At 44.7% G+C, this 23,103-nt stretch overlaps 1 protein-coding gene across 25 annotated transcripts in view; it reads left to right on the top strand.

Moving 5' to 3' along the window:
- Nucleotides 1-23,103, top strand: part of KCNMA1 (potassium calcium-activated channel subfamily M alpha 1) — a 730,733-nt gene that overhangs the window by 479,153 nt on the left and 228,477 nt on the right. For all 25 annotated transcript variants that reach the window (XM_045083539.1, XM_045083521.1, XM_045083540.1 and 22 more), the window contains exons 6-9: nt 5,989-6,064; nt 16,274-16,349; nt 18,452-18,622; nt 20,199-20,290. In XM_045083539.1, the coding sequence (XP_044939474.1) occupies nt 5,989-6,064; nt 16,274-16,349; nt 18,452-18,622; nt 20,199-20,290 (415 nt within the window). The remainder of the gene's footprint in view (nt 1-5,988; nt 6,065-16,273; nt 16,350-18,451; nt 18,623-20,198; nt 20,291-23,103) is intronic.

The raw sequence follows: 23,103 nt of genomic DNA, 5'->3' as shown, positions 1-23,103 counted from the left end.
TCTGAGCCAAAGGCAGAGGCCTTAACCCACTGAGCCACCCAGGTGCCCTGATCATACCATTTTTATCTCTCATTTTGTTCATGTGATGTATCATGTTGATTGACTTGTGGATATTGAACCATCCTTGGAATAAATCCCACTTGATCCTGGTAAATGATCCTTTTTGTATTTTTAAATACAGTTTGCTAATATTTTGTTGAAGACTTCTACATCTAGGTACCTAAGGGATATTGGCATATACTTTTTTTTTAGTAGTATCTTTGTTTGGTTTTTGTATCAGGGTAATGCTGACCTCATAGAATAAATCTGGAACCATTCCTTTCTATTTTTTTTTAAAGAATAATTAGAGAAAGATAGTTATTAATTCTTTCACTGTTTATGGAATTTAACTTTGAAGCCACCTGATCCTGGACTTTTGTTTATTGGGAGTTTTTTTAAATTACAGATTGAGTTTTGTTACTAGAAATCAGTCTTTTCTGATTTTCTTTTTTTTTTTAAATTACTTTTCAGTGTACTAGAATTCATTGTTTATGCACCACACCCAGTGTGCCCTCCACAATACAATACGTGCCCTCCACAATAGTAACCACCAGGGGTGCCCAACTTCCCACCCCCCGCCCCTTCGAAACCCTCAGAGTGTTTTTCAGAGTCCATAGTCTCTCATGGTTTTCTATTTCTTTCCTGTTTAGTCTTAGAAGACTATGTTTCTTGGGATTTATCCATTTTTCTTAGGTTATCCACTTTGTTGGTGTACAATTTTTCATAGTAATGTCTTATAATTCTTTGTATTTCCGTGGTATTGGTTGTCCCTTCTCCTCTTCCTTTTTTTTTGTTAAAGTTTATTTTTTAGTAATCTCTACACCCAATGGAGGTTTCAAACTCACAACCCCAAGGTCAAGCGTCATATGCTCTTCTGACTGAGCCAGCTGAGCACCCCTCTTCATTTTTCATTTTATTTATTTGCATTCTCTCTCCCCCTCTCTTTCTCTTTTTCAATGAGTCTGACTACAGTTTATCAATTTTGAGTATCTTTTCAAAGAATGAGCTCTTACGTTTCATTGATCTTTTCTGTTTTTCTATTGAGTCTCAATTTCATTTATTTTTACTCTGATCTTTATTATTTTCTTCCTTCTGCTAATTTTGTTTTATTTTTGTTGTTGTTCTTCTTCTTTTTCTAGTTCCTCCAGGCATAAGGTTTGATTGTTTATTTGAGATTTTTCTTGTTTCTTGAGATAGGCCTGTATGACTATATACTTCCTTCTTAGAACTGCTTTTGCTGCATCACAAAGATTTTGAACCTTTGTGTCTTCAGGGTATGGGCCAAGAGATGAAGGTACTAAGAGTGGGTGGAGAGCTTCAGCTCTGGTAGAGTTGCAACAGAAGCCTCAGCCAATGCCATGTAGAGTTCTACAGCCACATGGTTCTTTAGGGTTGTCCTAAATGGAAACAGGGCAGCGAGTCTTTTCCCCACATCTGGTTATTGGGGGCCATCCCTGGCAAGTGTATAATCTTAGATGAGACCTCTTCATGAGTCAGGAAAGAATAAATATCTCTCTGGGGCACCTGGGTGACTTAGTCAGTGAAGCATCTGCCTTCAGCTCAGGCCACGATCCCAGGGTCATGGTATCAAGTCCTGCATCAGGCTCCTTTGTCAATGGGGAGTCTGCTTCTCCCTCTGCCTGCTGCTTCCCTTGCTTGTGCTCTTTCTCTGGCAAATAAATAAAATCTTAAAAAAAATTAAAAAAGAATAAAGATCTCCAAAGAAGGGACCTGGGATGTGCCTCATAGTATCCACTACAGCTCATGTGTGTTATTCATTTAATATAGTCTCAGATACGATATAGAAGTGTTTTATTAGGATTCTTATAGTTCATCATTAGTACCCCACAATATGTGAAGTACCTGTGCCCAGGTAATTCCAGCTTTCTAAACTAATACAGAGTACAGAAAATGAGAGAACCATCCATTTTAATTAGTTGTTGATATAATAGAGAAGTTTACTATTTCTTAATATTTAAAGGAACTCACTTGAATTCATCTGGATCTTTGTGGGGGCATAAATCATGGTTTTTGGCACACACATATTTTCTTCTTTACATCTTGGTCCTAGTCATTTTCTATTTTCCTGGAGTATCATTGTCTTTCAGAGGTTTTAAGTTTTAGGGAATACAGTATACAGTATACAGTATACAGTATTATAAAGCAAAGAAGATGAATGATTTGTCAATTAGCCATGCCCTTTCCACCTCTCCCTTTTCTTGGTCTCCTTTATGGAATTTGAGTTGCTGTCTGTGCTTCTATAGGACATCTCTGGGTACAGCAGAAAGACCATTGTTTATGACTTTTCCCTGGTTAGGGGGCTTCAGATGTCCTAAGGGTGTCAGCCCTCCCCTGTGAGCCCTCAGTACTCATGGCTCTTTTCTTCAGGGAAAGACCACCCTCCTTGGGCGGTCTCCGTGTTCTGAATGCAGAGTATGTACCTTTAACTCTCTGCTCATTCTTTTTCTTTTCTTTTCTTTTTTAAAAGATTTTATTTATTTATTTGACAGAGATCACAAGTAGGCAGAGAGGCAGGCAGAGAGAGAGGGGAAGCAGGCTCCCCACTGAGCAGAGAGCCTGATGTGGGGCTCGATCCTAGGACCCTGAGACCATGACCCGAGCCGAAGACAGAGGCTTTAATTCACTGAGCCACCCAGGCACCCATCTGCTCATTCTTTTTCAAAAGGCTATTTATTTATTCAGCTCAGGTGGATATTTACCAAGCACTCACCTTACTCCAGGCTCTAATTCAAAGCCACAAGCAAAGCAGACACCAGTTCCTCCCCTCAGCCCACTGATGTTATGGATAAGGAGTCAGAAAGTAAATCACTTAGGTAAAGAAGACGCTAGTGCTTCCTCATGCTGTGGAGAAAAGTGAAGTGGGCACAAAGAGTAAGAATTTGGAGGGGGGCCGGCAGAGATGGATAACAGAAGAAGGCATCCAGGTTGGAAGGAGGCTAACGCCGGGAGATGGAGGAGGCCGTCAGATCCGCAAGGAAATGGGGTGGTGTTGCTTTATAGGCCCTTGGAGGACTTGGACTTTTGACTCTGTGTGAAATGGGGACCTTGGAGGATTTTGAGCAGAGGGGAGTCATGATCTATTATATTGTTTACCAGGTTCATTCTGGCTGCTGTGCTGAGAATCGGCCAGCGGGGTCCAGGGCAGAAAGCAGGGAGCTGAAAGGTCCATGCTTCAGATGACTATCTCTGTAGGCAGTTTGGCTTGTTTTTCTTTCCTGTACATTGGTAATCTTCTAGTGTCTCCCTGCTTTTCTATAGGCAAAATGCTCAGATCTAGATCTACAGTTCACCTCTGGCAAGACTAGAGGAACTTCAGCTGCTGCATTCACTGTTTCCTACCCTTACTTCCATACAGCTCCCTAACAAGGGAAGCTTTTATTCTATTATACATTTATGAGTCACTTTAAAATGTGGGAGGCTGCAGACAAATAATAGAGGACGCAGCAGTATCACCTACAGTAAAAAGAAAGAAATCCAGTTCAAAGTTTGTTTTCTATTTTTGTTTCCATAAATGAAGAAAAATATATGCAAATATATATATATACATAAATATATATTTACATATATACTATATATGTAATATATGTACCATATATACTACATATGTAATGTGTTATATATTGTATATGAGATATATATGTGCGTATATATGCATACACTGGATTTTTAGGCTGAAGCAATTAGCAGCTAATATGACACTAAAACATCCTTCTGTGTCCTTACTGGTTTCAGTGCTGCTAGTCTTCTATCTCAAATTTCTCAATGTGTCACTTTATCTCCCAGCAGTGTGTGCTGATGATGCTGGACTGAGACCAGCCATCCGGTTGGGCTGGATGCTTAGGATCAACAGTAGAGTTTATTACAAGTATACCTCCCAGCCTCTGCCACTCAATTCTGATTTAATAAGGCTTGAGAACTTTGAAAATATTTTGCACAAGCAATATATTTTCTGGGAGGTCCTGGGCTTTTGAAGACATTTTTTGTTTTTATTTTTATTGTTGAACAAGTGCTTGACAGGCATAAAAGTCTTGGGCCAAATTCTCCTTGTCTTAAGAGTCTGAGTGTTGCCCATTGTCATTTATATCTACTATCACATCGTGTTGTCTTTGTGGTGTTCATGGTGACCCTCTCCCCACCCTGACACTTTGTTTTTTAATTTATGTTCATACTTAAAATTTGAAGAAAAGACTCTGGACGTGAGTTTCTAAGAGCTGGTCATTCATTTTGGCTCTTACTCTCCAGTCCTTTTTCCCTTTCTAGAAAGTTCTTTTCAATTATGTCCCGCCCATTACTTAGGATCTACAGGTTGTTTGTACTTCCTTTTGGAACATGTTTTATTCATAAGCTGGATTTCTGTGATCTCCCCTCCATTTCCATTTTCTTAGATTTCATCCTTTTTTCTCCCTTTTCCTTATGTTCTCTGTGTTCTGGGATTATTTCTCAGGTTTGTTCTCTGCAGCGTTCGGCTGCGTTAAGTGAACCTTTCATCAGTTCTGTTAGGACTGTGTTTCGGCTCCTGGGCCTTCAGTTCATCAACATCCCCTCTCATCTCTGCACTTTCTGGTTTAATAAAAGTAATATAAATATCATTTGGCATAGAAGGCCAGCGTCTTCTGAGAAAATCTTCTGTTCATGAAGGTAAATCCCTTTTAGATGAGAAATTTCCCTTTTGAGCTATTATCCCTTTCTTCCTCTTGTGCAATAGGATTTTTTCCCCCCTCCTGGGCTTTGCGTTAGTCCTTCCTTGTCCCCTAATGCTTGAACAGGGCGAAATCTAACCGGGCCCAAAGTGGAGCCATAGAGTGGAAAACTTCGCATCTGTCTACTTTCCTTGACTCATTGCAGTGACTCTTCCCACTGCTTCCTGCCTCACATATGGGGGCAGAAAAAAGTCTCACCCATCAGCCAAGAGCTGCCTGTCAACAATTTAGCCCACCTTGGGCTTAGTACTGCACTTGGCATGTGGGGGCACTCGACAAAATGCTTTCGGAAAATCTGTACAAGAAAATCCCCTTAGCAAAGTGTGTGATATTGAAACTCTCTCAAAGCTGTGATAATCAGCATTTTTTCAGTAATTCTCTTACATGATGGCCAAGCATGAAAACCCCATGAGTGACTCAGAATGTTTTTGACTCATGAATTTGATTTCAACGAAATATATTTTACTCCAGGCTATTAAAACACAACAATAATTTATATTTTCTCTAATCCTGGATGGTATCTTCCTTCCTGGTACCTGTCCCTCTTCTGCTGTCTAGAAATGCTGGCTCTTGGTTTCCATTCAGCAGAGGTTGCCAATTTAGAAAGGACAGGCATTTATCTTGATGCTTAGTAAAAGCGGAAATATATATGTTTTGGATCCTGAAGTTATGAGGTGTGAGATCTTACCAATTTGACTTTTTTTTTTTTTTTGATTGGGGGAGAAATTGAGAAAATGGATCTAGAAAATGGATCACACTGTAGCCTTTACTCTTCATTTTATCAGGTGAAGATAAAGTTTAAAAAAAAAAGAAATCAAAGACATCAGGTTATCCGATTTGTTTGTAATCTGCTCTTAGCATAAAGGTTACCTGGCCCCATTCCCAGTGTTTTTCAGAGACAAAATCCTCTCAAAAGAGTAGGCAACTTGGGAACAGTGCTTTAAATCTGAGATGAGCAAAGGAGAAGCCTCGTTTAACGGGGCTTTCCCCACCGGACCTTTCTCTGCGGGGGCTCAAAACAGGCCTCCTTTAATGAGAAAGTTTACCAGCAGGGATTAAACCAGTCAAGAATCCGAATGAAGGACTATGACCAAGGTACAGGATGGTTTAATCGTCTGTAAGAACTTCAGATCCCTTCGACCCTGGCAGCTGTAGATCAAACGGCTGAGTGTGAACATTAAAACCACGCAGTGAGAATAATGTGTCTCTATTTCATTTCTCTTTCCAGGTTTGAGATTTTTAAGAGCTCTCAGACTGATACAGTTTTCAGAAATTTTGCAGTTTCTGAATATCCTTAAAACAAGGTAAGATGTCCTTATTCACATTTTTTTTCCCCCTCGTTCTGGCCCCCCACACCAGTTTGTACATATCGGGTGTTTTTGTTTTCATCACCGCAAGCTGAGAGTTCTGTTAGTCTCAGAAAGAGTGATCTCGCACAGAGGTCTGGAGAAGGCACAGAGTAGGGCTCGGATTGCTCTCTTCTGCAGGGCTGGGGACTGTCTGGTGAACAGAGAAATAGCTGTGCATGTGGGGAAGGAGACAGTTTTGGGGGGCTGTGCAGGTTGCTTGGAAATAGGCCACAGCATCCTGGAGAGACAGTGCCCAGTGGATGAGAGATCGAGCAACTCACTGATTGGGAAGTCCTTGCTTGCGGGTTCTAAATCGCCCCTTTATTACATCACTAAATAAGAAATTGAACCTGAACGTAAAAGCAATGGAAGCAGTGCTCTTTGAGAGGCAATCACAAGCCTCATACGGCAAACAGAAAATCATTTCATTTCAAAGTACATTTTAGATGTTCACTTTATAGCCACGGTAGTCCCTGGGGCTTGCTCTGTGAATTGCCTTTTGGGGAATACCTAAAACCTCCCGCCGAATGTATCATGACTACTTCTGTTAACTGTGTTATGATCTGGAAAACACTACTGGACCAGGAGGAAAAATTCCCCAGAGACCCCTTTCCAGATGACCTGCGGGTTTGCAGAGCTGGCCCGAAACCAGGCTGCCTTGATGAATAAACTAATAAAAGAGGTTAGACGTCCTCTAATGGAGAATAAGTATAGGCCATAAATTTCTCTTGTAGGAAATTACACTTTAAGAAGCTCACTGCTAATGTTCCATTTCCTCTGAGGTTGACGTGTTTGATAAATGATTAAAAACAGGACACTTCTGGATTTTGTGATTTATAATTAATACACCTGCATTTCGGGGGCCTTGGAGTGAGCCTTGTTTTCCCAGTCCCCGAGGCTGGGACTCAGCTTTCCAAACCTGTCACAGCCGACACATGCGGCAGGTCTTTGGCCTCCATCTTTGGGGTTTGCATGTTTTGTTTGTTTATTTATTTTTTATTTTTTAATTTTTTTTAATTCCACACTGGTGTCTTCTCACCAACTCTTCATGCGCATGTGGGGTAAATCCACTTCCTGTTATCCAAGGTAAAAAGCAAAGGAGCATTAACCACAATAGGAGTCCTCTCTAAGCAGGTCCCCACTACTCTGCACTTACATTACCCTGGTATGAGTGTTTATTGATGTTCCATTTAATAGTATGTAGTATGCCTAAGATAGAGTGAATATTGTTACTTTTTGTATTTCTTCTGAGTGACAGTAACCTTTTTTGGTTCCTTCTAATTTTTTATGGGTCTTGGGGGCAATGGACTCTACTCCTGAAATTAGAAGTATGGATAAGCTAGTGACCCTGATGCTTACCTGCGAAACTATATTTTTTTATATTTTGCCCTGCTAAACTGTATTTTTTAGGGTAGAACCAGTGTGTACCCAGGGCCATGTGCAGGAAATGTATTTAAGAGACACTTGTTTTTTCTGGTGGGGAAGGCTATGTGGAGTTAACCACATTCGCGAACATGCTGTAACGCCCCTTGTTCCCTGGTTTGTGTGTACACCATAAATTCGGGGGCTTTTAATTCTCTGACACCAGTGTTTTAAGAATGTGCCGTGACTCCAAGGAATAACGTGGAAAGAAAACTGTATTCTTGTTTTTCTTGCATTCTGTATGGATCGTTTTTGGACTTGGGAAGACTATAAGCCAGGTGAATAAAATATCTTTCCTTGGACTTTTGTGAAGAGACCCATCAATTTCCCATTCCTTGGAGAAGCTTCCTCTCCTTTAGGTGCAGGAAATAGCACCAACATGCTGACCGATAACCCCACAGTTAGGCTGTTTCATTCTCCTTGAGCACAGGGGAGAGAGCCGAAGCAGCCAGCTAGGGCAAGTTGGGGGAGGGCAGTCTTAGGGAGGAGTCCCAGAGTGACAGGCTGCTGGGGGTCTGCTCTCTGGAGGTCCAAACAGCATTTCCCTAGCACCCTACTTTCCCACTCAGTTCAACTCTTTCTATGGTAGAGGCGGTTTTGAGCATAACCCCACAACTTGGGTTGTGTCGGTTCCTGGTGCATGTGTGGGTGATTGAGTTAATTCAACAAGCCTGAATTGAGTGTCCATTCGTACCAGAAGCCAAGCAGGGGACCAGGGTAGCATCCTGCTCTCAGAGAGTACAAGAGGAGGGAGAGCCAGCAAGACCTGTGGTGGGCTGGTGCTGGAACACAAGTATACCGGGCGGGGGGGGGGTGGCGGTGAGGTACAGAGGAGAGGAATGACATCAGGCTTGACATGAGTATGGGCTGGTCAAGGCTCTTCTTAAGGAAAAGGGGTTGTCTTAGGTGAGCTTCTGAGTGTTATCCAAGTAAGGCTGGGCTTGGGCAGGTGAGGGCCAGAAACCTCCAATCACTGAAGTGACAAAAGCACACAGGTGAGAGAAATGGTTCCTTGGGGGCTCTTTGAGTAATCCTGCCTGTGCTCTTGGATACTGGGGGCTTTGTGCCAGGAAAACAAAGATGACGTTAGGAGGGCAGGCTAGGGCCAGATCCCAGGCACAGAAGGAAACTTGACTGAATTGGAAGGACTTAAAATAAAACTTAAAAAAGTTCTTAATTGTAAGAAACGTGACTTAATTGTAGAGCCTTTACATCAACTCTGTGAGCCCCTTCTCTCTTTGGATGCCTGGCTAATCTCAGCTTCTTCCCTCTGTGGATCCCTGAGCCCAGATCCTGAAGGCTCTGATGCTGAGAAGAGGAAGCCTTGGTTTTTATAGGGCTTTGGACGCAGAGCTTATTTCCTGGTGACTCCTCTATACTCTGCTGTGTTCACGGTGACCTTCCAGGAGCGTGGGTGCAGCCCTGGAATCGCCTTTAGGGGGATTTTGTCTGGCTTTCTCAGGTGGCCCCCACTGATCTGTGGCATTAGGAAGGGACAGAGACGTTGCAAATGTGATTTGAAATAATGGCTTGAAATTGCAGTTTCATTTTCTGTCCTTTGGCTGCTTTGCTTGGCAAAGAGCTGGAAGAAACAGAGCAAAGAAGTATATGGGGGAGAGAGAGAGAACTAAGTGGGCAGCAAAGGAAACCAGAGTGAACAGGATGACAGAGAAAACACAGATGAAAGAAACAAGTCACAGTGATGGGACAGCATCAGGGCCATTCTTTAAACTGCCAGCTAATGGGGGGAGGGGTAGTGGCTACCTTCTCCATGTCTGGAAAATGGCCTGTTGAAGGGAACAGAGTCCCCTCCATGTCTTTGTCCAAGTTTTTGGCAGTGCATCAGTGACCCTGCTCCCTGGCGAGCAGACTCACCGAGGAGAGGGTGTGTAGTTATTCTGCACCAGAGCAAAATAAGGAGCTCGGTTTTAAAGGCTGTCATTCTGCGTCTCACTTGATGTGTATATGTTGATGATGAAAACAGGGGACAGCCAACAATTTGTTTCAAAAGACAGTGGCCTTACTAATTATTAAAGTAGACTGTGCTCGGGCCTCGTGGGTGGCTCATTCGGTTAATAAGTGGTTAAGCGTCCAACTCTTGATTTCAGCTCAGATCATGATCTTAGGGTTGTGGGATTGAGCCCTGTGGGAATGACCCCAGGCTCTACACTGGGTGGGGAGCCTGCTTGGGATCCGCCCCTCCCTGCCCGCTGTCCCTCCCCACCCTGTGCTCTCTGATAAGATCTAGAAAAGCATAAAGTGTAACTTCCCCACCCCCCACCTGTGATTGAGACAAACATTACGAGCATTCTCCCATGTCACTTTTATTTCCCTCAGACTATTCTATGGTGCATGTGCACTGTTGTTTACTTAGCCCACACATTTGGGGAGGGCATTTAGAGAACTAAAATCATGGTACTACAAATATGACCTTGGAAACGTCTCCAAGGTTAAGTTCTTTAAAAAGTGTGTTCATTATGGAGATGGGTTCATTATGGTGGGGTTGTCCAGGTGAAGGCCACACCGTGAAGGCTCCTGGGCTTCACAGATTTAACTCGGACAGTGAGAGGGGATCACTGAAGGGTTTAAGTAGGACAGGAATGTGGTCAAATTTATGTTTTAGAAAGATCGACTAGTTCACCAATTGTATGATGGGTTTGAGGCATCTAAAACTGGAGACCATTAGACCATTTGGGGCAGTTGTCCAAGCACGTGGTACCAGGAAATGGCCCTGAGCCGTGCAGCTCAGGGTGGAGAGCAGGAAGAGGGGTGGAGAGGTAGGTAAGGGGTAGAAGGGACAGAACTTGATTTTGCTTATAGTTCAGCCCAGTCATCTCAGTGTGGTCTCACGAGTTGACTTTTCGGGGGTGGATACCTTGCATCTGTCCAGCAGAGGTAACAATAAAACAAAATAAAGCCACTGACACCTGGCTGTGCACTCAGCCACAAAGGAGGAAAACAGTGGACAAGCCGAGCAGGGACAGATTTGCCCTGTTTTGTAGAAAGTGAATGACATTTTTCAGTGTTAACCAGAACGTGTCTTAATAAATACAGTGAGGGCAAAGACAGCGCACGCTAGCTCTGGGTTTGTCGCTATGCTTTCAGAAAGAGACAGACTTTCTCTCTTCCAGCATGTGCGTGGTCCTGGAAAGATCTCCCATCTGCAGGAACAGAAAGATATCTGAGCATTCACTGTATCCAGTCATGTAAATTTCTCTAATGACTATTGAGAACTCATGAGTTGGGGACCCAGAAATGATTGCAGACAACATAAAAATGATTTTTTTCTTTTTTTAAAATTTAATTTAATTTTTTTCAGTGTTCCAAAATTCATTGTTTATGCACCACACCCAGTGCTCCATACAATACGTGCCCTCCTTAATACCCACCGCCAGGCTCACCCAACGCACTACTGCCCTCCCCTCCAAAACCCTCAGTTTGTTTCTCAGAGTCCACAGTCTCTCATGGTTTGTCTCCCCCTCTGATTTTCCCCTCTCACTTCTCCTTTAGATGAGTTAGGTTCTCATGACAAGGCCCCCGAGTCCATTCTTCCCTCAAGGCAAGAGAAAGGGGCTTAAGTGTGAATGGTTCCAATATTCTAACTATTCTAACCACTGGGAAGTTCGCGTTTGGCTCAGACCCGTGACCTTGGTTACAAACCTATGCCTATTTCCAGTGACCCCTTTGCCATACAGAATACACAAACTTAACCCTGCTACCCTCTCCCTCCTCCCAAGGAGCCCTGTGTGACCTGGTAAGGTTCAAATTTCAGAGTAGAGAGAAAGTCCACTAAGACTTAATCTTGCATCCTTTTCACAGGGCTTTTAGATGATTGGTTGTACAGTTTAATTTGGAAAGCAAATTCCTGGTGCTAGCAATCTGTAATGATGTTAATGCCATAAAAATAATCAGGTTTCAGTGTTGAATATGGACACTTTCCGCGACAATGATGAACCGTTCTACGCACAGCAAGAATTCCCTTAAGCACTATTAATAGCATTATGACAGTCATTTAGAAATTAACAATCATCGTATTTAGGTTGTTTTTCCAAAGCACCAAGAGGCTCAGAGGCTACAATAATTTTAATATCTCAAGAGGGCTCCGGGGGCGCCAGGATGGCTCAGTGGGTTAAAGCCTCTGCTTTCGGCTCAGGTCATAATCCCAGGGTCCTGGGATCGAGCCCTGCATCAGGCTCCCTACTCCGCAGGGAGCCTGCTTCCTCCTCTCTCTCTGCCTGCCTCTCTGCCTACTTGTGATCTCTGTCTGTCAAATAAATAAATAAAAAAAAAAAAAAAAGAGGGCTCCGTATGGTGATTGGTTAGGCACTGCTTTGTTCGGGTTCCAAGGATCTGGGAGTGTGCAGGCGAACCAGCTTGGTATTTAATTATCCTTTTGGAAAATGAACAACATGGATTTTCTTTGACGTACAATGGGGTCACATCTGGATGAACCCATTGTAAGTTGGAAATACCCCAAGTCAAAGATGCACTTGTTGCACCTGATGTCTGGAACATTGTAGCTTAGCCTAGCCTACCTTAAATGTGCTCAGAGCACTTAAATTGGCCCACACCTGGGCCAAACCATCTAACTCAAAGCCTCTTAAATAATCAACTGCTGATTATCTCACGTAACTTACTGAATACTGTACCAGAAGTGAAAACCAGCGGTTGTGTGTCGGTTTTGGGCTCTGGTGGTCATGTGGCTGACTGGGGGCTGCAGCTCACTGCCACTGCCCAGGGTCGCAAGAGAAGTCATGCTGCCTATCGCTAGTCTGGGAAAAGACCAAAATTCAAAACACAAAATCTCGTGTCTCTGAAGGCATGTGGCTTTCACACCGAGAATGGTATAAGTTGAATGCTTGTGAAGTCGGGGACCATATGTACATGCTTCTCTGAGAGGCCACCTGTTCCTCATCTGCTTCTCCCTCTCCCGTGTTAGCTCACACCTTGGAGGACTCACAAAGTAGAGGAGTGTGCCCGAGTTTGCTTTCCTACTGAGAAACTAGTTGATGTTCCAGCTGCAACAATGAACTGGGGTTCTCTGGCTATCAGAGTTTCTGCTTCTGATAGCTCATTGGGTGGATGCCCTAGATCCATACATTTTATTTCTACTCTGACAGTCTCTGGGTGGGAGAGGTGGGGGCTTGTTTTTCTAGAGCGAGAATGCTCTGGAAGTCCAGTGAGTCGGCCTCTGGGGTTGACAGGCTGCTCTAGGGAACAGAAAGGCAAGAATTCTGGTATCTCTATGCTCTCAGGAGAGGCTGAAATAGAAGATTTTAAACATTATTTTGGTGAATTGGTGATTTCCATTCACAGCTTTAGAAACTACCTAGAGATGGTTGCATGACCCATGGTAACATCTGGGAAGAGAGACAAAGGCCAGGGTTTAGCAGATCTGTGCTTGTCCTTGTAAATGCCAGGTCCATCCAGAACCTGCAGAGCCATGGAACTAAGCATCCTGCTGAGCAGTTGGTGGTGGTACAGGATCCACCCTCTTTTCTTAGGTAGAAATGGTCCCAGACCTACTTTACAGACTCGATCAATTGTTAGATTCTCCGAGAACAATTTGGATTTTACCCCTCCCGTCGTGAGCAGATGGCTTTAATTGTGAGGGACAGACTCTACTTTGAACCAGCCTTGATAATGATGGGGATTCAAGACAGAATAGACATGTCTAGATCCAGGGGTTCAAAGTCTCCCATCAGGATTCTGCTTTTCTCTTTATCCCTTCCAGGTCACGTTCCAAGGCAGGCTTTCTCTAGGGCAGATGGCCTTCCAGAGCCCCAGACTTATACTTTTTTTGCACCTGAATCTCAGAAGGAGTCAGATTCTTTCTCTCCCACTCCATTCCTTAAAAATGCTTCCGATAGGGGCGCCTGGGTGGCTCAGTAGGTTAAAGCCTCTGCCTTCGGCAGGTCATGATCCCAGGGTCCTGGGATCGAGCCCCACATTGGGCTCTCTGCTCAGCAGGGAGCCTGCTTCCTCCTCTCTCTCTCTGCCTGCCTCTCTGCCTACTTGTGATCTCTGTCTGTCAAATAAATAAATAAAATCTTTAAAAAAAATTGCTTCCGATAAACTCTACTTCATAGCCATTTAGAGCCGAGAGCTTCTCCAGTTGGCCTATGTGGTTCAAGCCACCCAGGTAGGGGAAGTGGGAGACTTTGAGTGACACCCAGGTCAGAGGCTGAGAACGGGGCTATCCTTGAGGAAGGGATGTGGGAAACCCAAGAGCAATAGACACAGAACCCTGTGCAGCTTCTCCCAATTATTACATTGGGATTATATTATAGGGTTTGGGTCAGACAGGGCTGGTTCGAATATTAATCCCACTGCCTACCAACCGTGTCTTCTCCGACAAACTGCTTAAGTATACCAAGCCTCAGTTTTTTTATTTGGTTAGCGGGAACAGTGATAGTACCTGCATCAAAAGGTAGAATGGTAAAAATCTGAGCAGAACGAAGAATTTAACACGATGCCTAGCACATATAATAGGGACTCAATAAATATTGGCAATTTTTATAGGCAACTTTTATAATCTGGCAACTGTCAAGATGAGTAAGAATGATGGAGTGGACATTTTTATTGTTTTTCTGTTTTTGAACCAGAAGGAAGTCATTACACACATTTCAAAAGATCAGTATCAAACAAATTTTTAAAATATTTGGCTCTATTTTCTTGGAGTTGTCAGAACCAACTCTAGAAAAAACTGAGACCAAGGGCTGCTCTGCTCAATTCTGTGAAGAAAAGATAATTGAAGAAAAAGGCAAGCTGGGCTCTAGCCTCGTCCCCTGTTCTGGAACTGCTCATCTGACCTCCACTGAGGGGCTCTTCCTTCAACCCCTGGGCTACCCTGGACTGCAGCCCCCTCCTGCCTTCCTCCACATAGTGACCCCAGGATAGATGTAGTTACCAGAATTTTTCTTTTCCATTCTTTTTTTGTGAAGTTCAAGAGTTTCATCAATATGTCCAAGAGAGTCTCTCTCCTCCTTGGGACAGCTCTTTCTGAGCTTTTCCTATCCTGTGCATGGGGCACAGGGACAGACCAGGGAAGACTCTGACGGACACCAGTCTATGACTCTGTAGGCCAGGGACCAAGAGGACTTTGTAGTACCTAAGAGGGTGCACTCTGGTCAAAGTGCCCTGGCTCACATTCCAACTCACTACTTCCTGTGTGGGTGACGTCACAGAGTCATCATGAACAGTAGAGGAGGGAATACACCGGAAGTACTTAGAAGAGTGAGCAGTGTGAACCATTGCTGTTTATTACTGTTACTATATCCTTGAAACTCTTGGGATTTAAATCATGGGTTCCACATGAGAAAGAAGTAGGAGAGGGCAGAGAACAATCAGTCAAGAATGATGGACAGAACCACCCGGGGGTGGCATTCTGTCGCTACAGAGAGACTAAAAGAGGTAGAAAATAGAGTCTGTTTCCGCAAGATACAGCCAGGAACATGAGAGACAGACAGCCATCTAAAACAACATTACAAAAGTTGTGTTTGGACAATGGGGTTGATTACCAGTGAGTGGCCAGAAGTAAGAGCCAGGAGGAGTCCCTTGGTATCCCACGTGCGGGGGCGACTTTAACAAGGATGTGGGGATTGAATCAGGCTCTGAAGAAAGGGAAATGTTTGCAAAGATAGGAAGGACCATCTTTGGCCGTAGAATAAACGGACGGAGGTCCCACGTTTGGCTGTGATGGAGGTTTCAAGAGTTGATGTTGAAGAAGTGGTAGGTGAACCTGAAACTTGAGCAGGTGTTGAGGAGGGAAGGAGTTTGGAAATAACATTTTAGTCAACAGGGAGCCTTTGGATAGGGAAGTGACCTGCCAACAACACTGTTCAAGGAGCTAGACCCCAGCGGGAGTGAATAGGGTGAAGCCAAGAGGGAAGAGTGCAGGGGGAGGAGGGACCAGTCCACTCAGGATTTATGCATAAAGGCCCTACTGTGTGCCAGGCACTCACTGTAAACGGATCCAGGCAGACAAGGCCTCTGCTTTCAGGGTGCTTAGACTCTAGTGACTTAGACTCTGTGACTGGCAAAGCCTAAAAGATTTACCGTCTGTCCCTTTATAGAAAAAGTTTCCTGACCCCTGGAATAAAGAAAGCAGCATAATAATGAAATGCAATTCTGAATCTCGACTGGTTCCCGTATCAGGATAAAAAAAAATCAAAATATCACTAAACAATTTCAGGGAGAATTCTAAAGAAAGAGTGTATTTTAGATGACATTCCTGAATTCACATGAATTTTCTTGGGCATGACAACTGTAGAGTGTGTTGCATGGTGTCCTTCTTAGGTGTTAAATGCTGAAGTATTTAAGGGTTACGTCATGCTATCTACATTGTATTTGTAAATGATACAGCCAAAAAAAAAAAAAAGAATAGAAAAAGAGAAAAAAAATACAAACAAAATGTCCAAAATATTAATTGCTCACTCTAGAAGAAGTGTTTATTATACTGTTCTTTCTATATTTCTGTAGACATAAAAATTTTCAAAATAAAATTTAATTAAAGAAAAATTAAACCCATTTTCATGGCCCAGATGTCATGTTCACGGTAGGTAGGCCGTGCCCCTACCTACCAATGCAGGATCTTCCAGGACCTTCCTTTATGATGGAGGAAGCACTGGGGACTAGAGGTGGGCGGCCTGCCCTTTAAAGATTGCTGTCACTCTGGAAGGCAGCCCAGACATGGTCTTCTCTTGTAACTTGGGGATTTTGCTTGTTGTCTCTTTTGCACAGTAATTCCATCAAGCTGGTGAATCTGCTCTCCATATTTATCAGCACATGGCTAACAGCAGCGGGCTTCATCCATTTGGTAAGTATCGTTGATGAGGCTTCAGCTCTGGCTTTTCTGCAGTCAGTCCATCCCTGTGTCATTTTATGACTTAAATTTTTCTCTCTGAAGGACGCTTCAGCTTCGCTGCAGAATGTAGGAGCAGGAGAAGCAACTGCACCATTGTCTGGGTTTCCAACCCTTTTACCTTAAACTAGTTCCAAATGGTGAATGATGTTCGCTTCATTAACCTGCGTTTTTCAGTTCACTGGTTTGGTGGATTTTTCACCCTGTCTGCAGTAACCCCAGTAAGCCACAAGATGGCAGTGCGTCCTCAGCCAACACTTGAAAAGGTCTTCACGACAAGGTTGGGCGTTTGACCCACATCTCTTAATAAACAACAAATTCAGATCCCTCAGTTTCTCTCCGCTTCCCCCTTACAAAAAGCCACCTCTGATTCTTTTGCCTGATTACTTGTTAAGTTATTTTGTATCTCCAAAATGTTAATTCTTCTAAATTAATGATTCTTTAAAAGGCATCCATTATTAAGTCAAGTTATTCGCACCTCCTCAAGGAAGACCTTTATTCCTGCTTTTAGGGACCACAGCTTTTGTTGGAAGTGTGTTTTGCACAAGCACAAACTGTTAAAACTGGAAGGAGCCTCATCTCACTCTGAAGTTTTGAATAAATAAATGTGCCTTCCCTTTACTAAGCCTCTATCTGTGTTAAGGGGAGGAAGGTGCCCTTAGTCACCTCCCATCATTGGGATTTATGTAATTATCGTGGGAGGCAGGCCTGGAATGGAAGCTGGGGCTCTCATTCAGTCACTAGATCTGAGGGCTTCCCCGCCCACCCTTTTATGCTGATGGAATTCTGGGCTGAAATCACTCTTCGTAGGTAATACCCTCATCACCGTATTTGGTCTTCAGTAGTCCCGTGGGGTGAGCTCACCGTACATTTTGGGAAGTAGCTTCTGCTCCACCAGGAAAGCTCCATGAATATGGCGCGTTGAGCTCGAGAAGTGATGTGTGAAAGAGGCTAGGTTTTGGTTTTGGAAACTTTCTGCCGAGGAAGAACCAGAGGCTTGGTGGATTGGGGGCCTGGGGGCTAGCTGCCCACACGGGCCATGCTGGTGGGTCCCAGGCAACTGCCCGTGTGGTGTACGGCAGGGCTGAGATCCCGGGAAGACCTGGAGATCCGGCCGCATCTCTCCCTCTCTCCTGAGAGTAGTAGCTTGAGTGTCTCTCTTGCCTCACTCACAGCTTTGCTGGTGGATCAAATTGACGTAAAGGTAAGGTGTTGTGTGAAGTTGGGTGCGCTGTATCCCTGGGGACCAAAGGCTCCCAATTCATGCACTTCCCCCTTGAGCGTAAGTATTGCCTCTGGCTGATTCGCCAACCGCAGAGTTGAGTTGTTGCTACAGAGATCAATCTGTAGGCTGCACAAAGCTGAAAATATTTACTATCGGGTCCTTTACAGACAAAGCTTGCTGACCCTCAGTCTAAGGGGTTGTGCAAAAGCAAATCACTCTCAAGAGATCGACTTTCGTGCGCTCGGGGAAATTCTTGCCCTCTGCAGGGTAGAGCCATCCCTGACATTCTGCAAAGCCAGAAGAGCAGAGTCCGACTCTGAGAGATGCTGATGGGGCTTCAGGTTTAAGGTATGAATGAGCGAAGCCCACCAGGCATCGCCTTGGTCAAAATGATGAAAAGAGAAGGCCCCTGGTGGGAGAGTCTTGAATTTCCTCCAGAGCACATGAGCCAGGCCCTCGGAGACTGAGCAGGAACTCACAGAGAAAGGTCAGGGCAGGGCTCTCTGGCTCTTTCCTTGAAGGTAATGCTGTAAAACGTGGCCGGAGGCAATGCTTTCAGACTATGCTGCCTTCAGATCTTCAACAATGAGAAGAAAACTGGACTAGGGATATTCATCTCTGCTCTTTCCCCTTCTCTGCCCCATCATCCTGGAAGACAGGTGTGTGTTACCACCCCACTTTCTCCGTGACCTGCACAGAGGTTCCGAGTCATTGCTGCAAAGCTCACCCGGGGCCATAGACGCCTGGTGCTGAGGCCGCTAGAGGTTTTGGTTTCCTGGTATATCCTATGCACACAATGTCATTTTTTCTCTTCCCTGTCCCCTTGCTTTAGGTGGAGAATTCAGGGGACCCATGGGAGAATTTCCAGAACAACCAGGCTCTCACGTACTGGGAATGTGTCTACTTACTCATGGTCACCATGTCCACTGTTGGCTATGGGGACGTTTACGCGAAAACCACGCTTGGGCGCCTTTTCATGGTCTTCTTCATCCTCGGGGGACTGGTAAAAACTCTTTATTACGATGTCGATTTTTATGGTCATTAATATTTTCTACGATCCATTTCTTTAAAGCTTTGTATTTTAGATTCTGTGTTTCCACATTACCAGCAAGTGATCACCTTAGCGTTACCTCCGGGCTAAGTAAACCCAAATGCAATGGTGACTTTCCTGCGTGTTTCTTAGGTATGTTAGACTCGTTTCCCAGAGACCCAGGCGCCCTCCCCTTGTCGGGGTCAGCCTTTTCACCAGGAGGAAACCCAATGGTCTTCAAGAAAGGGATGCTCACTTATTAAGTGAGAGTGTCTGTCCCTTGGTAACGTAATTCAGCAGCTGGTTCTCAGGGAGGATAGCTGCTGTCCCCGACCAATCCACACTGTGGACATTCTCTAGACAGTTTGCGGTTTCAAGAGCTCCCCCACACCCTTCACGATCCTCCCCTAACTTCCAACAAACACTGTGGCTGGGGCCTGCCCTGAAGAGTAGGGTCCCCGCGGAGGACGGAAGCCTAGGGGTCTCCTGCAGGGGGATGTCCTTGCGTGACCCCAGTGCGGTTTCCTAAGCAGCCGACCAGCTCCACAATGCAGCGACCCGTGGGGTGTCCCCCTGCCCCGACCACATCAGAAAGTTTCGCTGTTTGCTTTTCTGACCTTTGCAGGTCGTAACGGTCGGTTGTGATGTAATGTTCAAGGGGGATTTCTGGCAACACGTCGGTTGCTGCATTTTGTCTTTCAAGGTAGCCCGTTTTGAAGTTGAGATTTTTGCCGTGTATGCGGAGATTAGAATCCTCCCTCGCACACGGCTTCCACGTGTGTACACTGCACATGCGTTTATAGGATGCATATCCAGCTCTCTGTTCTGTATGCATACGGCACATATACATTTACAAAATGTATATGAATGTACATGTGCGTGTGTCCACTGGCGCAAGCATTTCCTCCGCGCCGGGGCGGTCTCTGCAGGTCACGAGACCCACCGATCCAGCCACAAGCACAATGTTTGTTGGACAAAACATGGCAGATTTGTGTTTCTCCTTGCTATTCTGTCCTCCTATGTGATTTCCTAAATTTACCTTTTGTACTTTTGGATGATTTTTTTTTTAAACAGAAAAAGTGTATGTATTATTTTAATCTTCTTTTGGTGTTTACTGTCTTTCGTCGCTCAAAACGGCGTTGATTCTCCTGTGAATTTTAACTAGAAATGTCTTCTCCTGCCCTTGTGTGCATGTGTGTGTGAGTGTGTGTTTTCACCAGCATGCACCCCTTCTAGTGACTTCCTTTCAGCAAGAAACATTGAATGTCAGTTTCTTTATTCCTGTCTCCCTTGCATTTATTCTGACTGTGATTTTTTTTTTTTTTTGGTAGTTGTCCAGGTTGGCTAATGTTTGTTTTGTCCTGTGTATTTTCAGGAGCTTGCCCTTTTTGTGCCTTTATTTTTATAATCCACTTTATTAGTATATACCTTTGCAGTCCTAACCCTTTTGTGTTTTCGGATCTTAGAGCCCCCTCCCCTTCTGAAAAGGTCACCCCCTTTCTTTGGCCTGTCTTTTCAGTCTCTCTTCTGTCTCCTGTCTTCTCCTCAGGCCATGTTTGCCAGCTACGTCCCTGAAATCATAGAATTAATAGGAAACCGCAAGAAATACGGGGGCTCCTATAGTGCGGTTAGTGGAAGAAAGTAAGTATGCCAAGAGGTTTTGCTGCCTCCGCTGTGGTAGAATCCTCTCTGCATGCCATTTTTTTTTTTTTGGCTCTTTTTTCTTTGTTTCATGCATGTAGGCAATGTTTGCCCGCTACGTGCCCGAAATTGCTGCTCTCATCCTGAATCGGAATAAATTCGGCGGGACTTTTAACAAACATGGAGGCAGAAAGTAAGTCAGTTGCATCAGAAGAGATGGGGTTGAGTGACTTTCCAGAGCCCCTCTGGCAGTGACGCAGGAATCCTGCTCTCTCCTCCCCTCCCTCAGAAGCTTCTGTGAGGGAAGGGCCATATTCTGTGTGGGCTGTGATGTCAGAATTACCCCAGGAAGCTTTCCCCCGTGGACCACCTACCCAGACGTGGGACCGTTCGTGGCTTTCTTCCCTACCCGTCGATCTGAGACACATACTGCCTTTCTCCTGGAAGGGGATCCTAGATGACGGGGCCTGTATTTTCTGTTCTAACCCCTCTCCAGGAAGCCGAGCTCATTCATTCTTCCTATGAACAGGCTCAGGGACTACATTCTGGTTCCCCAGACGAATGTGATGCCATCCTTGGGGTTTTGTTTGTTTGTTTTTGATTTTAGTGCTGCAGTAACATGGGATTGTCCTCCAGCAGGGAGGCCTTAGGGAGGGCAGGGTCAAGGTCGCCTGGCCTACCGTCAAGGCATTGTAGCAGCCAGGAAAACGATTCTCTTCAGCCAGGAGGCCCCGAGCTTATCCTCAGAGGGACAATTACGTTGTTGAGATTCCTCAGGACAAGACACATTCTATCTGTGGCATGTTGGAGCACGGGTCCTATTCCCAATGAGGCTTTCGTTGGGCTTCCTGTACCTCAGCGCTTTCTTCTGGGGGACTGGCTCACTTTGTGGTCCAGTCATTCCACCAATCTCCGAATCACTGCAAGCCTTCATCACCAACCAGAAGCCTGACTCCTCTATCGACAGCGGGGCCTCAGCCTCTCTGTCCCTGGCCGGAGCGCCAGGCAGGGCTGGTGGCACCCATTCTTTACTTCACTTTTTTTTTTTTTAAAGCTTTTTCTTGGGTCCTCAGCTTTGTTGTTTTTGTTTTTGTTCAAACATCCACAGAGTAAGAGGCACACTTGAGGGTTAAGGCACAGCTCGAGGGATGTGTCCCTGCGTGCACGCTCAGTACCTACCATCCAGATCAAGATAGGAGGAGTCTCATCACACAGACCTTACAGTTTTTTCAGTCCTACAAGCTCTGATTGCAGAACTGGGTCTCTCCCCTCGGACACGTTTTCAGATGAACTCTTTTTGTTTTGTTTTTTAAGAGAAAATAAAACCATAGTACCGCCCTTCCCCCTCGCCTCCTCCTGTCCTGTTGGAGGAAGCAGATCTCATCTCTCGTGGGTGATCCCAGAGCCTCCTGAGCTCAGGGGTCTAGTCCTTCGTACAGAGAATGAGGAGGTGGGGAAAACAAAACAAAACAAACAAAAACAAAAACAAAAAAACAACCCAAAACTCATTTTCTTGAACTGCCCACAGGACACCAGTTCCCTTTCAAAGGAACAAAGGACAGTGGGCGAGCGGAGGCCAGTTGGCGTCTCTTCCGTGCCGGCAGCACATTCCTCCACCTTCCCTCTTATGGAGCCCTCCTCTTCCTATTACCTTAACAGCCCTGGATGAGATGAGAACCAAGCTGTTCTGATTTTGGGGCCATTGGTTGGATCCAAAAGGCCAGATAAGTCCAGAGATTCCCATTGGTCATTTATCCCATTGCCAAGAGGAAAACAGCTCCTCTGCCCATTTCGCCTCTAAGGTGTGAGCAGGTCGCCATAAAGCAGAAGGCGTTCTGAGGAACTGGGCTCTCTGTATGGCCTCCCACTCCACTAGCTCTAAGCCAGCATTTCCTTATCACAGCCCCCGAAGAAACCCATAAAGTCAGTTGCCCCGGTGTGTACATGGACCATATATCCTGACTCTCACTCCGGGTACAATGTTTTTCTCTAACTAGTTTTCCTGGTCCAGTGTGGGTGGGCTGGGTGACTGGTGGCTTTTGTCAGTGGGCGCCCCAGAGGGGGCCTCAGAGCAGCGGCCTCTCACCCGCCCCTGGTCCGATCTGGTCATCTTTCTCGCCTTGGCACTTCCACTCAAACCCTCGAGGGCTGATGACTTCAGATCACAGACTTCCCGTGGCTTTTGTTCTGTCTGTCTCCATCATCTTTTATCACGGCCTTTTAGCCTGTTTTTTTTTTTTTTCTCTTTCGCTTTCTCTCTTCTCCCTTTATGAAAATACACACTTTGCTTTTAATGTGCTCTTTGGGTCTCCGATGTCCCCCGACCCTGAGGACAGAGAGTAGGTCCTGTCATCAATGCCCGGACCGGGACCGTTCATTTTACTTTACGCATTGTTTCCTGGTTCAAAAGCTAATTACTAAGTAGTTTAAAGAAGCCCTTTGGTCACTTAGATCTTTCATCAGAAAATATAAGCTTGGGAAAGGAACAGTAATAAAGGGCCATTAGCACCCTTTGTTTGATGTTGTTTTTCAGTCAGTAGAACAAGATTGATGAAATGTTATGTTTGGCCAAAATTTGAGTTTTCATTTGGAATTCAGTGTTGAGAGAATGGGCTGTCAGAATCAATAAGTTTTCTTTCGCTTGGGATATGGGCATGTGGTAGTAATTAGCAATATAAGGTCTTTAGTTGAGCAAGCAAGCATGGACTCTGGCAGCAAACATAATGAGAAACTACAGTTGTTCTATTTCTAACATCAGAAAGTTTCCAGATAAAATTAAATGCATTTGCAAAAGGAAAGCAGCTAAACTTTGT

The sequence above is a fragment of the Mustela putorius genome, unplaced genomic scaffold, assembly GCF_011764305.1.
Source record: "Mustela putorius furo isolate JIRA1106 unplaced genomic scaffold, ASM1176430v1.1 tig00000698_pilon_pilon_pilon, whole genome shotgun sequence".
Lineage (NCBI taxonomy): Eukaryota > Metazoa > Chordata > Mammalia > Carnivora > Mustelidae > Mustela > Mustela putorius.
The sequence above is the reverse complement of the archived record's forward strand: the minus strand, read 5'-3'. Positions and strand labels throughout refer to the sequence as shown.